The 16,369-nt window shown below is 44.4% G+C and overlaps 1 protein-coding gene across 2 annotated transcripts in view; it reads right to left on the reverse strand.

Moving 5' to 3' along the window:
- Positions 1-16,369, reverse strand: part of AUTS2 (activator of transcription and developmental regulator AUTS2) — an 803,165-nt gene that overhangs the window by 5,254 nt on the left and 781,542 nt on the right. The window contains exons 12-19 of one of the 2 annotated variants that reach the window (XM_058817762.1): positions 15,127-15,222; positions 13,778-13,849; positions 12,019-12,048; positions 10,487-10,558; positions 6,342-6,483; positions 5,754-5,831; positions 3,984-4,067; positions 2,906-3,128 (exon numbers count right to left, since the gene is read on the reverse strand). In XM_058817762.1, the coding sequence (XP_058673745.1) occupies positions 2,906-3,128; positions 3,984-4,067; positions 5,754-5,831; positions 6,342-6,483; positions 10,487-10,558; positions 12,019-12,048; positions 13,778-13,849; positions 15,127-15,222 (797 nt within the window). The remainder of the gene's footprint in view (positions 1-2,905; positions 3,129-3,983; positions 4,068-5,753; positions 5,832-6,341; positions 6,484-10,486; positions 10,559-12,018; positions 12,049-13,777; positions 13,850-15,126; positions 15,223-16,369) is intronic. The other variant, XM_058817763.1, reaches the window with a different exon arrangement.

The raw sequence follows: 16,369 nt of genomic DNA on the forward strand, positions 1-16,369 counted from the left end.
CTAATCTTTTATTTATTTTGCTTATGGGACTAGTTTAGAGGGTACCCTTAATTGTTTTATTTCCCTAGGAAAGCTCATTCAGTCCTTTTGTTGATATTTAATCAATTTTCCATATAATTGATGTACTTTAAATGACACATAAAATTTAGAAAAAATAACAGCTGTTTTCTGTAATTAAGGAGAAATATATGTGCAACCAAAATGACAAATTCCTTTTCCAATGTCATTGTATTCAATGACAGTGTTGGTAACATCTCAAGAGGCTCCTGATTATCCAGCTCATTTAAGTGAGCTGCACATAGTCCAGTGGACAGAGAAGGAATAACTTTTTAATCCTCACATTTGTCAAGAGCTCCTGAGGTTGATAACATGAGAACAGCTCTAAGCCACTGCCTCCACAAAGAAGAAACTTAAAATCACATTATCCAATGAACTTATTACCAAGTAAGAGAAGTTCTGAGGCTGTGTGCTACACTGAAAAAAACCTGAATTTCTTATGCTGAGGTGTGTGCCTCATTTATATTGATTGAAAGATCAACAGATTCTTGGTTGGTTTGGTTTCATGCTCTAGGACTGCAGACACTTAAATGCCATTATGATTGTACTGGAAGTGTTCAGTGACATCTTTTAAACAAAAGACCACTGAGAAGGAACAAATCCTGCTTTCCACATTTGCTATTTTAAATTTTTTTTTCCCCTAATGTTGGGCTGGAATAAAAGAGTCTTTAAGAAAACCCCTCCACAACTGCAATCAATCAGAGTCCCAGAACACCCTGAGCTGGAAGGGACATGCAATGTTGCAAGAGCCATCAGGGCTCTGCAGTGCCACTCCCAGCCAGGACAGGGTCACTGCTGCAGTTCTGCACTCTCTGGGCTGCCTGAGGGATTCACCTCTCTCAGTCTGCCTGGCAGGGGCTGTGGTGCACAGGCCATGCAGCTGATCCAAGAGGAGCCACCAGGGATCTCCACCCCATCCAACACCAACCTTAGCTGGGGAGCTGCAATTGAGCTCAATGCTTTTGGCTGCCTGGGCCATTCCTGGGTTGGTAAGGTTGATGACCAGGTGATTTTGAGATGAAATCAAACCTCTGGGTGTGATTCCCAGCTCTTTCTGCTTGGGCAAATTAATTTCAAATAGATAACAAAGGTTGGGACCTCAACTAGAAAGCTCTGTGCTCACCCCCTGGGTGCCACTGGATGGTGAGGAGGAGGTGGGAGAGGCTCTCAACTCCTCAGACGTTCTCTGCACAGGGAGCACAGCTCTGGGAAGGGATTCTCAGCCTCTCCTCACACAGCCCACAGTGTGAACGTGCTGCAAAGTGCCACATCCCAGCCCACAGAGCTGGGCACACAGCAGCACTGCAGGGGTGAAACCAGGACTGCACTCACTGCAAGCTGGAACTGTGCACAAGTGTGAGTGATGGATGATGCTTACTGCTAAGCACTCAAATTATTGAAAAGAAATATACTCTGAGCTATGATATGGAGTTCAGGCAATGCCAAAGCAGCTTGCAATGAATGTTTTCAGTAAGGGATTTTCTTCAGCAGAACACTTCATGAGAAAACAACAAAACAGCAACCAAAATAATCACATAATTCTACAGACTACCCAGATCATAGTAACTAAAATGCTTTGCCATTCAAGCCAGTAAAGTTACTCACATGCTTAAGCCTTTTCCAGGACAGAAAACCCAATTTGTAACAGCAATTTCTTTTGAAGCATTAACATCAGACATGAAAATAATGAAGCTATGCTACCAAACAGAAAGTATTCCAAATGGAAAATGTAGGTGAAAAGAACTGAAGTTTGCCTTTCTTTTAGAACAATGTAGAAAAGCTCTTCCATGTAGTTTTAGAATATCTAATGTGTTAGCATAACTTCTTTTAGAAAAGGCTACTAATGCATATCTTTGGGTTAGTGACAGAGAAGTCAGAAAAGCACATCTCCTAAATATTCTTTTAGATTAAAATATTAGAAACAAATAGCCATTATGTAGTAAAGTAATGTGCAAACTTAACAGGAAAGCCATCAAGCCACAACTGAAAAAGCTGAAATCAGCCTCTCTACAGTTTTCAAGGAAGGCATGACACTTGCTGAATGGCAAACTCTTATAAATTTGGTACTTCAATGTTAAGAGGAATTTTTACTGCGTTAACTGAATAATGGGAACAGTCCTGACAAAAAATAAATATGACCAGGTTTTACTTTCCATTAACCCTTCCCAGCCTGGACATGTGAGCATGCAAGTCCATGTAAAACACTGAATAGAAAGGTGTTGGAAGGTGTGTTAACAGCAGTGCAAGCATAGAGGCTTCTTTGAGGGGAAGGAAGGTGCTTTGCATGAACTGCATGCTCTGAAGCTTGCTATGGTTTTGGCACATGACATTCCTGGTGCATTTTAGTCTTTTCATCTCACACTTTTAGCACTGGTCCCTCTGGTCAGGCTGTTTATTGAGGAGGGAGGAAGTGTTTTGCAGACAAGGTCTGATTTACAAAGTTATTTAAGTATTTGAAGGTGCAGATAAGCATCTGATAGACCTCAGAATACTTTCCTCCATGCTGTCAGGCACTATCTCCACGTTAACCCTTCAAGAGACCTACGAAAATGTGACCCACAAGGTAAGAGTGGGTGGGTCTGATTCTATTCCCACTTGGCACTGCCTGAACTGGGCTCCAGCAAAGCTCCTTCAGGTAAAGTGTGAGATGCAAGTGGGAAGAGAAACCCTGCAGAGGGGAACACCTGAGCTGCAAACCTGCCTCTAGCATGGTGCCACCCTGGGGACAGCTCCAGGCGTGCCTCTGGTGAAGTTCTGCATTCACAACGTGCCAGGCTGGGGAGGGTTAAAAGCGGAACGGAGCCCCAAGCTTTGAACTAGACAAATTCTTGGAAGTGTTCTTTCGTACCTTTCTTTGTCATCTTTACTAACAGATGAGTCTCGTTTATCTACATCTCTATCTCTGTCATGAGCTGCAGCAGATGAACTGCGCTCCAGCTCTCCTGGCTTCAGCCAGGGCGGAGGGGTCGGGAACGAAGGAGGAGTTCGGTGCAGTCGGTTCCAGGGCTCGTGAGGGTTGCTAAAGCTCTGCATACTGGGGCCATCCTTGTGGCCGAACATTGAGTTGGGTGCTGAAATGGTGAAGTGGAAAACAAAAAGGTTTAAGAAAAAGGTATGCTCTAGTGAAGGTACTTACCAAAACAACTTTTACAGCACTCAGAGTTAAAATGAATACATATTATTGGGAGCTGGAAAAGGAAAGGAAATTAACAGAGATTCATTAGAGGGTCTCATTCCTAAAAATGGGCAGGCATCTGACAGCTCTTTTAATTGGAAAGGGAAATGCTGTGGATAAAATTTACAAGGGATGAAGGAGTAAGATAAAAGTGACGATGACCCTAATTCCAAATGTTTTGGAGACATCAGGAAATGACCGTTATAGGGACTATAAATAATGGAACTTGTTGCATTTGATCCTGAACCAAAATAAAATAATATGTGACCAAAATCATGCCAGATTTGAAATATGAAGAAAGAGAGTGACTTTTAAAAGGATGATTTTCTGTGACTGGCTAAATTTAGAAAAATGTTGATGAAGCTGGACTAGTTAATGCAGGTTAGTGATCTTTTCCAGCCACATGGCCTGAATTACTGATGAGAAAGGAAAAAAAAAGTCTCCATCCACAACTCCCTAGCTGCACACATTATTTACATCTGAACATGCAACAAAACTGTAGAAAATTTCACACTCAAAGGCTCTATTTTTTTAAATGAACAATGCAATGGTAACATTTAGCACCAGGTTGAACCCAAACAATTAAGTAATTAACAAAAACCAATTTACTGACAACTGGAAAAGGCTGCTTTCCAAATTCCCATCTTTTAGTGGTAGGTGATGTAACCAACCAGTACAAAAGAGAGCCAAGAGTCCCCTGAGTGGCCCTGGCAGGCTGCAGAGCAGGGAGGGCCATGGCCCAGGTACTCACTGACTGTGGGGTTCCCGAGCCCCCCGAAGGCGTTGCTGCCCACGGCGGTGAGGCCGCTGAACGACGCCGGCCGGTTGAAGGGCTCTGCAAACCAACACAGAGAGCTGAAACCCCTGAGGCTGCAGCTCCCACCCAGCACCCCTGGGGCTGCAGCTCCCACCCAGCACCCCTGTGGCACCCCCTGCATTCCAGATGTGCCCAGCTGTGCTGGAACAGCATCCCCCCCACACACAGCAGGGTTCTGAGGGGCTGGGACACAAAACATTGGCTTTGTTGTTGGCGATAGCCATGACATCATCTACTAAAAAAATCCCTCTTAAAGAAAATCAGTATGTTAAAATGGACATGATATGTCACAGACATGTTTTATGAAAAATCATTTCCTTAGGATTTTTTCCTCCTGAGAAGCTGGAAGGCCTCAGGAACAAAATGTAAACAATGATTATCTGCTGCTGTGGAATGCAACAGGTGCATCTGGGATTGGTCTCATGTGGTTGTTTCTAATTAATGGCCAATCACAGTCAGCTGGCTTGGACTCTCTGTCTGAGCCACAAGCCTTTGTTATGATTCTTTCTTTTTCTATTCTTAGCCAGCCTTCTGATGAAATCCTTTCTTCTATTCTTTTAGTATAGTTTTAATATAATATATATCATAAAATAACAAACAAAGCCTTCTGAAACATGGAGTCAGATCCTCATCTCTTCCCTCATTCTCAGACCCCTGTGAACACCATCACAATGATGTTTCAATCGAAATCTGCAAACATCTCTGGTTTTACTTCCTTTTATTTCCTTCCTCAGGAAATGTCCCTTGCTAGTCAGGCTATCATTAACTCTGGCAACTGTGCTCCAAACACCTTCAGGCCAAGTCTCCTAAACCAGAGCCAGGGTATAAATAAAATGTCCTGTTCCACTGATATGTCATGCTGGCCTGAGCATTCTGTGATTCCCTTGGTGCTTATTGCTCATACTACACAAAAAACTAGTATGGACTGAAAAATGCTGGAACAATTTTTTTAGTTAATGCATACAGGCAACAGGAAAATCATATAAAGCAAATTCTCACTTTATTTTGGAGCAGTCTAACAATTTTGATGAAGTTACTTCTGATAAATATCAACACAGAAAAAGAAGCCCAAAGCCAGCATTTTCCATGGGCAGCAAAGAGCAGAATGATAAACCTGCATTGTCTGTTTGCTGTGCCCAGTTTGGTGACCCTCCCAAATCCTTCTCCATGCAAAATAAAATGCCAATGTAAAGTCTTGGTCTTGGATGCTCCCATAACGAGCAAATCACCTTATTACAAAAGCAGTAAGCTAGAAAGGAAATAACAACATCTGGTAACTTGGGCAGTTCTGGTTTAAGTGGGTATTCACCAATTTTCACTAACTGACACATGAAGCCAGATCACAAGATTTTAAAGCTATGTTTCCTATTCACTTTAATGGAAAAACAGATATCTAAGTAGGAGTTAGGAAAAGAAACATCTCTGTGATCTGAAGCCTTGCCCTTAAGGCATTTTTGGACTGGTTCTAAGCATAACTCAAATGAAACCCAGCCAGCCCTGTCACTGTGCTCCTCTAATGTCCAGAAGTATTTCAAAACACAGTCAGTGACACTTTCTGTGTATTTAGAACTTCTGCCTGGTAAAGACTACAACTAAACAGCTAAAATGTGCCATTTGTAAAGGTTAGTGAGCAGAATGCTCAGTGTCTCCTCACAAGAAGTTTCATTTCTCAGTGGTCACTGCCTGAGCTGAGAGAGCACGTACCTAGGTGAGCAGCTGGGTTCAGAAAGTTGCTGTGGTGGGGTGGTGGGCCAAAAGGGGTTCCAGCTGGATGCCCCCCACCTGCCAAAACAAAGCAAAAGGGGTCAATTCCCAGCACAGGCTCAGAGAGGGACTCAGTCCGCTCTGGGCTGTCCCTTCTTTAACAGCTCACGTGAGCTGACTTTGCTGTGCCCTGCATGGGGCTCACGGGGTCCCTTGCAAAGAGCAGCTGCTTTTAGAACAGAAATACCCAGTTAGAGGATAAGGGATGCTGGGGAATGAATGTTTCAGGTCAGAAACAAAAAGGAAATGCATGTGAAATACACCTTAGTTCCAACATCTGATCTCCACAATGCACCAGACATCACTCTGTGAGGAAATGTTCCTTCATTTACTACCTAGTAGTGTTCCAGCAGGTTGGGCTTTTTATAAAAGCATCCTGAATAATTGTTAAATATTTATCAAATAGACTAATAGCCCCTGGCATGTCTTGCAGAGAGTTCATAAGCCAAAGCATAAGGGAAATTCATGGCAAGGATCAGCATTGTAATGAGCAAGGAGCAAGAAGGGGATTTCACTTTCAGTACTCACTGGCTGTGGAGAAGAGAGTTGATGGCCGAGCCAGGTCATGGGGATGGTGGATGGCTCCAAAAAGGCTGGGGCCTGGTGGCCTGCTCAGAAATTCTGGTTTCAGGCCAAAGTCCAGCTTGTGTGGGTCAGACTGCATCTGTTTCTGAAATGGAAAACAGGACTTGGAAGAGACTGTCTGAAAAGGCAACAGCAAAAGGCACTTCCACAATGATGTGGGTAGAGCAGCTCATTCATACTGATGTTTTAACAAGAATATTGGATTTTGGGACCCCAAGCACAGGTGTACAGCTGTTTTCCTGGAAGGGAGATCTAAGGCAAAGAGGGAAAAGCTCAGGCTCCTGCATATTTCCTGCTCATTTCACCAGTGTTTTCACATATGCTCACACCCACCCCTCCAGGATGTTCAGCACAGAGCTGCCTTCAACACAAACATGAAACTCTCTGAAGAGGCCTCAGACACTTGCTGAGCTGTAAGGACAGGTCTGTCCCACAACAATAAATGGGAATGTCAGCTTGGCCCTGGTCCCAGCTGGGCAGGGGTGCTGAAACACCAGACATGGACACCAGAACCACTCATTTCCCAGGGAAAGCTGCCACCAAGAAATGCTGGATGCAAAGCACCCTCCAATGCCCCTCAGCTTGATGAAAGGAAGCAGAGTGCAGAGCAGGAGTGGTTGAATCCCACTTTAACAGCTCCCACTCCACACTCAAAGTACTACATGTTTTTATTTACATGTGTTAGAGTCAGCAGCCTCCCTCTTGTGAGGGGAATTTGCTGAGGCAGCTGCACTGTGAGTGATAAGTGGATGAAGGATGTGCTCTTCTTCATGCCACATCCCCATTTCAGGGGTGCCCACTTCAGTAGTTTTATAGAATGAAGGAAGAAAACCAAATTCCCAATTACCTGTGCTGCCAGAACTCCCTAAATGCAGATTGCTGATTAATTGTGCAGGGCAGCTGAAAAGATTTATAAATGGGTAACAAGGAACCAGGAGATCTTAACACTAGTTCTGGAGCAGGCTACGCTTTATAAATCAGTATTTAATACTGTGCCAGCCCCAAGCACAGACTATTACAATGATATAAATATGCATATTAAAAAGTTATGATCAAATTAATGTGCGTGCCTCATAGCTGTTTTTCAAGTGCTAGAAACATGTCTGTGTAGTCATGAGAACAAAAAAAGAAGGAAAACAAGAAAGAAAAAGGGAAACAAAGCATTATCTATGTCTGGAGATAATGGCCTGCAAGAATACTGAAATTGCCAAGTCAAGGTCAAGTCTTTTAAGGAAGTAACACTGAAGTGCTTTAACAGTTAAAAGGAGTTCAGAAAATACAAATGCCTCACTTGAAGCCTGTGTGCCAGATTTTTATGCTGGGAACTCTTTTTACTCTTTTTTAACAACCAAGTTATAAACCCTGACAGGCATTACTCAGAATAGCAAAAGCTGGCTGAAGCTTTAATTGCAGCCATATGAATGGTGCTGCTCTAAATAACGAACAAATCCCCTGTCTGAAGAGGAACAGCGATACCATGGATGTGTTAAAAGATTTCTGAATGTGTTGGTTCACCTTAAAATAGTAGCAGGGAAATGGTCAGATTTCTTTTCTCCCCAGCTGCTGTTCAGGAGAGCAGCCCCTGGATGCCAATCCTTCCTAATGTATTTCCAGAAAATGTGTAACACCTGAGCGTGCTGCCCACAAAAATCAATGTAAATGTCTGCACTGCCCTTAGATCAGGCTGTAAGGCCCTTCCTAAAGGAGAGAGGCCCAATTATGGAGCATAAATCCTCTCCTGAGCAGTGGGCAGTGTAAGGAGGGTGTAAATGTGCTCTGTGCCCTGACTGCTGTGCAGCCCTGTTGAATCCCTGAGGTGTGCAGAGGTTACTCAGGTCTTGCAGCAGAGGCACAGGCAGCCAAACAGCATCCACAGCTGCATGCAATTTTTCCTGAGGTCAGGAAGGTTGTGTTTTAAAGTTTCCCATTGTGCCTGCTCCTTCAGTGCCTGCTGCTGCCCTCTGCAAGCAATTACTGGGCAGATCATTACTGGCAGCAGTCCTGTGGCACTGCATTCAAACTGGAAACCAGCCCCTTTGATTCCCTGCTCTGTGCTCAGGCAGCACCTGCAGCTTGTGCAGAAGAAAAGGCACCTTCACAACCATGGTAGTGAGTAAGGAGAAGGAGAAATTGTCCTGTGTGAGCTTTTGGAAAGAGATTCACCTTTGTGGTCACGTCAGGAGGGGGACACAGTTCCTGTGTATCCAGGGACACCCAAACTCTCCTTACTGACTAGACACACTTCTCAATTATTCCTGAAAATATCATCATGCACAGCCTCAAAAACTCGAGCAACATCCTTTCATGTGCTTCTGGGCTTTATTCTTGCTTTTTTTTTTTAACATGCAAGGTGAAAAAGTATGAGGTAAAAGAAATGGCTGCGTGAAAATGGCATTTACTGTGAGTTATAAATATACTGGTTTGACCTCTCTCTGAATATCAAATCAAGGAAGATTCAAAGGACACAGATAGCATGGGAATAATAATTTCATTTCAAGAAAGTACCTTTTCAATAAAATAAAAAAAAAGGACATATAACTCTCTAGGTCTATAATCTTGTCTTTTTTGATAATGGGAAGATGAATGAAGATCACTAGCAGGGGAAACATAAGGAAGCAGAGAAGAGAGATATGTCTACTGCAGCAAATTAACCTGTCAACCTTGTTTAAAAGGGTTATTTTTAAACTCTATTAGCTGCAGGTTTTCATAGCTGTTCAACATCTTCATATTCTTATAGCACTACCCTACACAATTCAAGTGCACACACAAACTGCAAAGTGCTAAGGATTCCCTGGTAATTTTAGTTTCTAATACAAGCTATTGATTCCTGAAGTATGAGCAGTGAAGAACAGCAACCATTCCTGACTTACTGAAAAACTGTGGGAGCATCACAAGATCTTAAAGTGATGGGTACAGTGAAAATACCATGAAGGGAAAGAAACTTTCCCAGAGTCCATGTGCAATAGCAATTCAGTCACAGTGAGAATGGAAAACTGCTCATGGCCTTCACCCTTGAAGTCTCAGAGCTTGAAAAATAACTAAGACAGGACTTCCATCCCTGACCTTCAGTGCAGTGAGGCAGTGTCTGATAACACAACATCCCTGAGAGGCTGTGCCTGCCTGGGCAGCCTGGGCACACCCAGGTGCCACCCTCCAGCCAAGAGGGATGTGAAGGAAGGCTGAGGGGAGCCTGTGTATCCTGGTACAGCATCCTAGGGACAGGACAGGCTTCCTGCACTTCCTGCACCCTCTCCTGCCCCTCAACATTCATAAGAGGAAATAGATACACATGCCAAGGGTCTCCACTTGATACATTTGTGTCCTCAGTGGGAAGGGAGGGGAAGGGAAGGGAAGGGAAGGGAAGGGAAGGGAAGGGAAGGGAAGGGAAGGGAAGGGAAGGGAAGGGAAGGGAAGGGAAGGGAAGGGAAGGGAAGGGAAGGGAAGGGAAGGGAAGGGAAGGGAAGGGAAGGGAAGGGAAGGGAAGGGAAGGGAAGGGAAGGGAAGGGAGAAAGAGAAAGAAAGAGAGAGAGAGGGGGAAAGAGGGAGAGAGAAAAAGAAGAAAAAGAGAGGAGAGGAGAGGAGAGGAGAGGAGAGGAGAGGAGAGGAGAGGAGAGGAGAGGAGAGGAGAGGAGAGGAGAGGAGAGGAGAGGAGAGGAGAGGAGAGGAGAGGAGAGGAGAGGAGAGGAGAGGAGAGGAGAGGAGAGGAGAGGAGAGGAGAGGAGAGGAGAGGAGAGGAGAGGAGAGGAGAGGAGAGGAGAGGAGAGGAGAGGAGAGGAGAGGAGAGGAGAGGAGAGGAGAGGAGAGGAGAGGAGGAGGCCAGCTTGTAGTTTACCTCCATTTCCTCCCTCCTAGCTACAGAGCTGGAGCTCTTACCCTGCTGTCCTTGCTCCAGCACATCCCAGACACTGCTGGGACTCTGCCTTCAGCTTTTCACCCAACCCTCAGAAAGAAGGCTTCTGCTCAATGCCATGTGTGTGCCTTTACCAAGGCACTGGCCATGGCACAGAAGTGCCCAGGTGACAGCCAGCCCTTCCTCTCTGAGCTCTGCTCTGTGCCCCCCACCCCAGTCAGGCTTCCCAGGCACTGACCTTGACCTTCTGTTGGTGATGGTAGATCTGCCAGGCGATGTGAACGTGCATGGCACACCACTTGCCAGGTTTCTGGAAAAACAAGACATGAATCAGTAACTTTCAAAAACCTGAGATGCTTTATTCTATTTCTAGAAGAAAACAGACCCTGAGCCCTGTCTGGTTTGGTCTGGGGGATCCCCACACCAAAACAACTGAAAGCAAAGGGTTCCCTCTCCATCCTCCTGCAAAACCAGAACTGGAAAGACTTGTCCCTTGCTAGGGAATTTTTCTGGGTACCCAGGAATCTCCAGCTGGACACACTCCTGTAATCCTCTGATGCCACTGTGCTGCTGAAAGCTGTGTCCCTGTGAGCAGCTGCCCTGCACAGCTGGACTGCTCACAGCTGCACACTCAGGTCATTTCCACAACTGGCATTTCCACCAAAAGATGAAAATGGAAGTGGTTTAAAAGGTCACTCTGGTTTTCAAAATTCATCTGACTCCCTCATGTAATTGCTGGTCTGTCCCCCCAAGGTTTCAGCTCATAAATGTGCTGAGAACAATGGAGGTCACTCAATTCACCCTGTTTGGGGGGGTCTTTGCATCCTCCCTGTCCCCCCAAGTCACAGGGAGGAGAGAGGGAGGCAGGAACCAGAGTGCTTGTTAGCCCTCCTGTTGAGTTTGTATTCCACTTCCAGCACAGCTGGAAACTGTCTCAAAAAGACTCATTTGAGAGATACTTTCTTCAATTTTGTTACTTAGGGGTCTGTAGTTACCTACACAGGTAATGACTCCTGTGGAGTCAAAACTTATCACAGGAATTTAAGTCACCTTAAGCTACTTGTGAATTAGTGTTTCACAAACCATGGCACGTGGTCAGCCTTCTAGTTCTAGCTGGGTATCAACCAATAATTAAATCATTAAAAAAAAAAAAAAAAACTCTGTCTCACAGACATACTACCCTAAACTCAAGCCTTTTGTTAATTTGCAAAAACTGTGCTAGTGATTTAGTAAGTTCACTAAAGCAAAATCTGGATCTTCTTCTTGAATGTGCTGAAAAATTAACAAAACTCCCTTTTGGATGAGTGATGAACTGGATCTTTAGATCCTTATTTTTAAAATATTTTGTATTTGAAGGGGATTGTCTATCTACAGTGGACAGTGAGATACCTGTGTGGGACATCTTAAACTGAGTAACACAGAAAACACATAGTAAAATAATACAGCAAACTCCTTCAGAGTGCAGAGAAATAACAGGGAATCACTGCCAGGATCTCTAGGATTTGTCTCAGGAAACCATAATGGAAGGGTCAGCAATATTTAAGCTCAAGTATTCATGTGAGGGGTTGCATGAGAAGAGCAAAACTTCCAACTGTGAAACTCTGCCTTGTCCTTGAGTGATCAGGAGCTGCAGGAGTGCCTGTGCTCTCCCCAAAACAGGGCAGAACTGCCCAGGTGACACTTGGCAGCTCTCATTTGGAATTATTCTGTGCTGCAACCTGGTGGGACTGAGCCAAGCTTGACAAACAGGAGCACAGGAAGATTTCTTACCCTCAACATGGGCCTGAACGGATCTGTCAACTGTGAAGAAGAAATGACAGCTTGGTTACACGCCTGTCACTCAAACAATTGCTCTAATTAACAAATCTGTATTGCTTCATTAAGAGACTAAATTAAAATGTTAGAATTTTACTTTCAAATGAAGCCCTTTTGGATAATAATTAGTCCTGAGCCTCCATCTCTGTGCTGTCCCCTCCCCCTGGCTGTGGCACCTGAGTGGTGATGGCAGCTCCAGCAGGCTCACACAGAGCTCTGGCCCCTGGCAGCAGCAGCAATTTGTTGATTTAATGCTGCAGAAATGGCTGGTTAACTGCACTGATGGAGGCACAGATCTGTCCTTTGGGCAAACTCCTGCTCTCATCTTTCAGAGCTCCTCAGCTCATGGCAAGGCTGGGTAATGGACAGGGCTCGATCCCACAGAGGGGCTGGGATGGGGTGTGAGCCATGCCCTGCACACCAGCACTGTGCCAGAGCTCAGTCCCACAGAGGGGCTGGGATGGGGTGTGAGCCATGCCCTGCACACCAGCACTGTGCCAGGGCTCAGTCCCAGGGCTGGGATGGGGTGTGAGCCATGCCCTGCACACCAGCACTGTGCCACCCACGAGCCAAGGTCATGGCCTTGCGCCTCACCGCCCCCCAAGCTGTTCTCTGCCATAAATGGGCTTTGCCTTAATTATCAGCACACTGAAACAGATGTTGGTAAACAGGGCCCATAAAAAACCCAATTTTCTCATTTTTATTTTTGATGTGGCCTGTTAGGGGGTTTTTTTTTGGAGTAGGTTATTTTCTTATTCCCCTTTTTTTGCTCATATTTCATCAATAAATGCTGGGAAATAATTCAATTTATTGGGTACTGCTCGTTTGTTTTGGATTTTCTGTTTTGAAATGCAATACTAAGGGAGATTTATAGGTGCAGAAGGTACTTAGCAGACGCAGTGATGGCACAATGCATCATCTTGAAATAATCGAAATTCACTCCCAGTTGAAAGGGAACATAAAGCTAAATGACTTCCTGATGGGAGGTTCTGGTTATCTCTGCACTTAGACAAACAAACAGAAATGTGGTTCCTCTTGGTGTAAAGCTCAGCCTCAGCTCCACGGCTCAGCAACCCAAGGTACTGGAACTCAGCCCAACACAAAGACAGCAGCTCTGGAGGTTCAGCCATGCCCCAACTCAGAATTTTAGGGAGAGCTCCGCAATGCTTTTGTCTGAGAGTTCTGCTAAAAATATTTGAGTGTGAAGTTCCTCATGGAAATAATGGCCATCAATTCAAACACACCAACAACCCTTGGGCAGAGGGACAGTGCTGAGGCAATAAATGCTGCTCACATCCCCTGAAACTCAGAAATCCAGAGGCACCAAGTGATCAATAAAGTGCATCCGTATTTCACTGGGGCAATCAATGCTACAGTAACCCAGGGAATAGCTGTCATTACCCACATTAAAAACAATTACAGAGTGCAAACACAAATCTTGGGGAGGTTTGTACATTTTCTACATTGAGTTGGACTTTTATGCCTTTACCCCTGGGCCTGGGGGGAGAGCTGCCAGCAAGGACAGAGCTCTGCCAGTGCACAGGGGTGTTTTAAATGTTCCCAGAGAATTTCTGCAGCCCTCCCTGATGAAACAGCTCAAACAGCTTTGGTTTAAAGGGTGTTAATTTGGACTTTCTCAAGATGGCAGCTCTAGCATTCAAGGTTTTCAGGAGGAACAGATTTACTTGAGAAAAAGAAAGCAGTTTTTACAGACCCGTGGATCCTTCTGTAGAAGGGTATGTGGGACCGTTCCAGGTCTGGCTGCAACATCAATAGGATTGGAAGTCTGGAAATTCCACAAGGAGAGACAACATTAATGAGCTGCACACCAGTAACAATGCCTACAAGCAACAGAATGTGCAAAACAATAGTTCTTTATCATTACATTGTCTAAGCAATAGAGATAAACTTTTTATAAAGGAAAGGAGAACCATTATAATCCACTCAGTAATATGAGTGTTATCATCTCCATATCCACACTTTGATTATTCACCAACTTCCCATTAGTTTAATCAAAACCACTGAGGGAACAGTGACTGTTTAAACTGGAAAATCTTCTAATGTGAAAAACCTGATTAGGAGCACATTTATGACACAGCATCAAAAGCAGCATGTGGAGGACACAGACCCTGCTCTGCTGATTATCAGTGATGCACTCAGCACACAGAGCAACACTGCACCAGGACCTCAACTCCATCCACAGGGACTGCCACAATATGGGCATCAGGAAAACATCCACTTGCAAAAAATTAAAGACCTTCCCATTATTTGAATGTTAATAGTCAGTTAATAAAATGCAGTTTTGTGTGGGGGGGGGGGGAACCCAAACAAAAATAAAAAAAAAACCAACCCAACACCCCTACATTTAGACAGAGCTTGTTCCTATGTCAAAATGAAGAAAATAGAAATCAGCTCCAGCATAACTGACAATTAAGTAAGAGAGTTGTTAACAGTCTGATTACCATACAGACAAGAATCTCACTAATGAACTGCAATTTACATATTCAGTCATTAGAGTGGATGGGCCAATTTAAGGAAGAAGGTGTCTCCTCTGCAGAAATTCCACTCCTGCTTTCAGTCTAGCTGCAAAGACTACAGACTGACTTCTTCCCACTGACAAATAAAGAGTGACTCCATAAAAACAAAAGAGAAAAGCCCTGAACTTGCCACATTTCTCTCCCCCAGTTATCACCCATGAGGACAGCCAAATCAGTGCTCTGCACTGTGTTGGAGCTGGGAGGTAATTATGGAAATGAGTAAACAAGAATGAGCACCATTTCTTAAAATTCTGATTATTACATGACCTTTCATTAATGCACACTATCTCAGAACTAATTATATTGCTTCTAAAGTTAACCATGCCTTTATATAAATAATTAAAAAGAAATGTTTGTATATATATCTGAACCTAATGAGAAATAACTTCTCTTTGTGGTAAATCTGGAAAAAAAGAATTGTCCCCTGTGGAATGAAGCTGTAAATCAGAGCTCAGCCTCTCCAGAATGTGAACCCCTTGCTAAGCCCAGCCCTGCCCTGAGCAGTCCCAGGTAATTCCTGCCTTACCTTGGGTTGGAAAGCTCCTTGCAGCGAGCCAAAGGGGCCGGTGGGAGGGATCATGGGAGGAATACCTGATACAGCTGGAGGATAGGAGTGAAACAGCTGCAACAGAAAGAGAAAAACATCAGTGCTGGGTCACCAGCAGCACAGGCAGCTGAGGAGGACACAGAGAGCATTCCTGCAGAATAGTAGGAAAATGTTACATGGAGAAAACTGAGAAGCATTGAAGTGATCTCATTGCAACAATGTTAGTTAAAGCAGTCGATGGGATGTTCACAGATGTCATGAGGTTTAGAGCTTAAAAGCAGTTCCAAAATCAGACAGCCAGCAACCTGTACCTGCCTCAGGCCAGCACAGCATAAGGGAGACATTTGTTCCTCAATTATTAATTTTTAAATTGGAGAGAGGTTTTAAATGGTTTCAGTCTGTGACTTGTTTCAAGAGAAAAGGAAGAATCCTGAGCAGAATGAGGCTCAGAAATCTCCTGTTTAAGTGGAAAAACCCTTACGAGTTCTAAGGATATTGTATCATTAAAACTCCATTAGTAGGTTGGGATTTTAATGGTATCTGTAGGAAATGAGGAAAATATGCACAATTCTTACTTCATTAGTCTGTCTGAGAGGATATCCTGCCACATCTAATATTAGCAGACAGACAATCTGATTTGTTAAAGATTAGTATTTAAACAAAATGTTAAGGCAGAACCTCCCAGAAATGGATGGGAGTTTTTTGTAAAGAGAGAATGCTCAGCACAAAAATGTGCCCACCTCCACTGACCTCCCTGAGCCCAGGGCTCTGTCCTAAGGGAATTTGGGAACAAATGAGATGCTGCTCTGTGCTAATGCAGACAAGGAAAATAAGCAGGTTTCCCTTAATTTGCTTATTATTAAACAAATAAATTGTTCCCTGGGAGGGTGGGCAGGCCCTGGCACAGGGTGCCCAGAGCAGCTGGGGCTGCCCCTGGATCACTGGCAGTGCCCAAGGCCAGGCTGGATGGGGCTTGGAGCAGCCTGGGATAGAGGAAGGCATCCCTGCCATGGGAGGGGTGGAAGAGATGGTTTTTAACATCCCTTCCAGCCCAACCCACTCTGTGATTCCATGATAAACCATCACATCCCAATCTGCCCATCTCTGTGCTCTGCTGGTGAACCTTTGGCTCTTGTTCTGACAAAAAACTCTCCCAGTTCCATGAAAATGCTGCTAGCACACACCAAACTGCTTCCTGGTGGGAGTTAGGGATTCAAAACAT

This window comes from Ammospiza caudacuta, chromosome 20 (assembly GCF_027887145.1).
Source record: "Ammospiza caudacuta isolate bAmmCau1 chromosome 20, bAmmCau1.pri, whole genome shotgun sequence".
Classification (NCBI taxonomy): Eukaryota; Metazoa; Chordata; class Aves; order Passeriformes; family Passerellidae; genus Ammospiza; species Ammospiza caudacuta.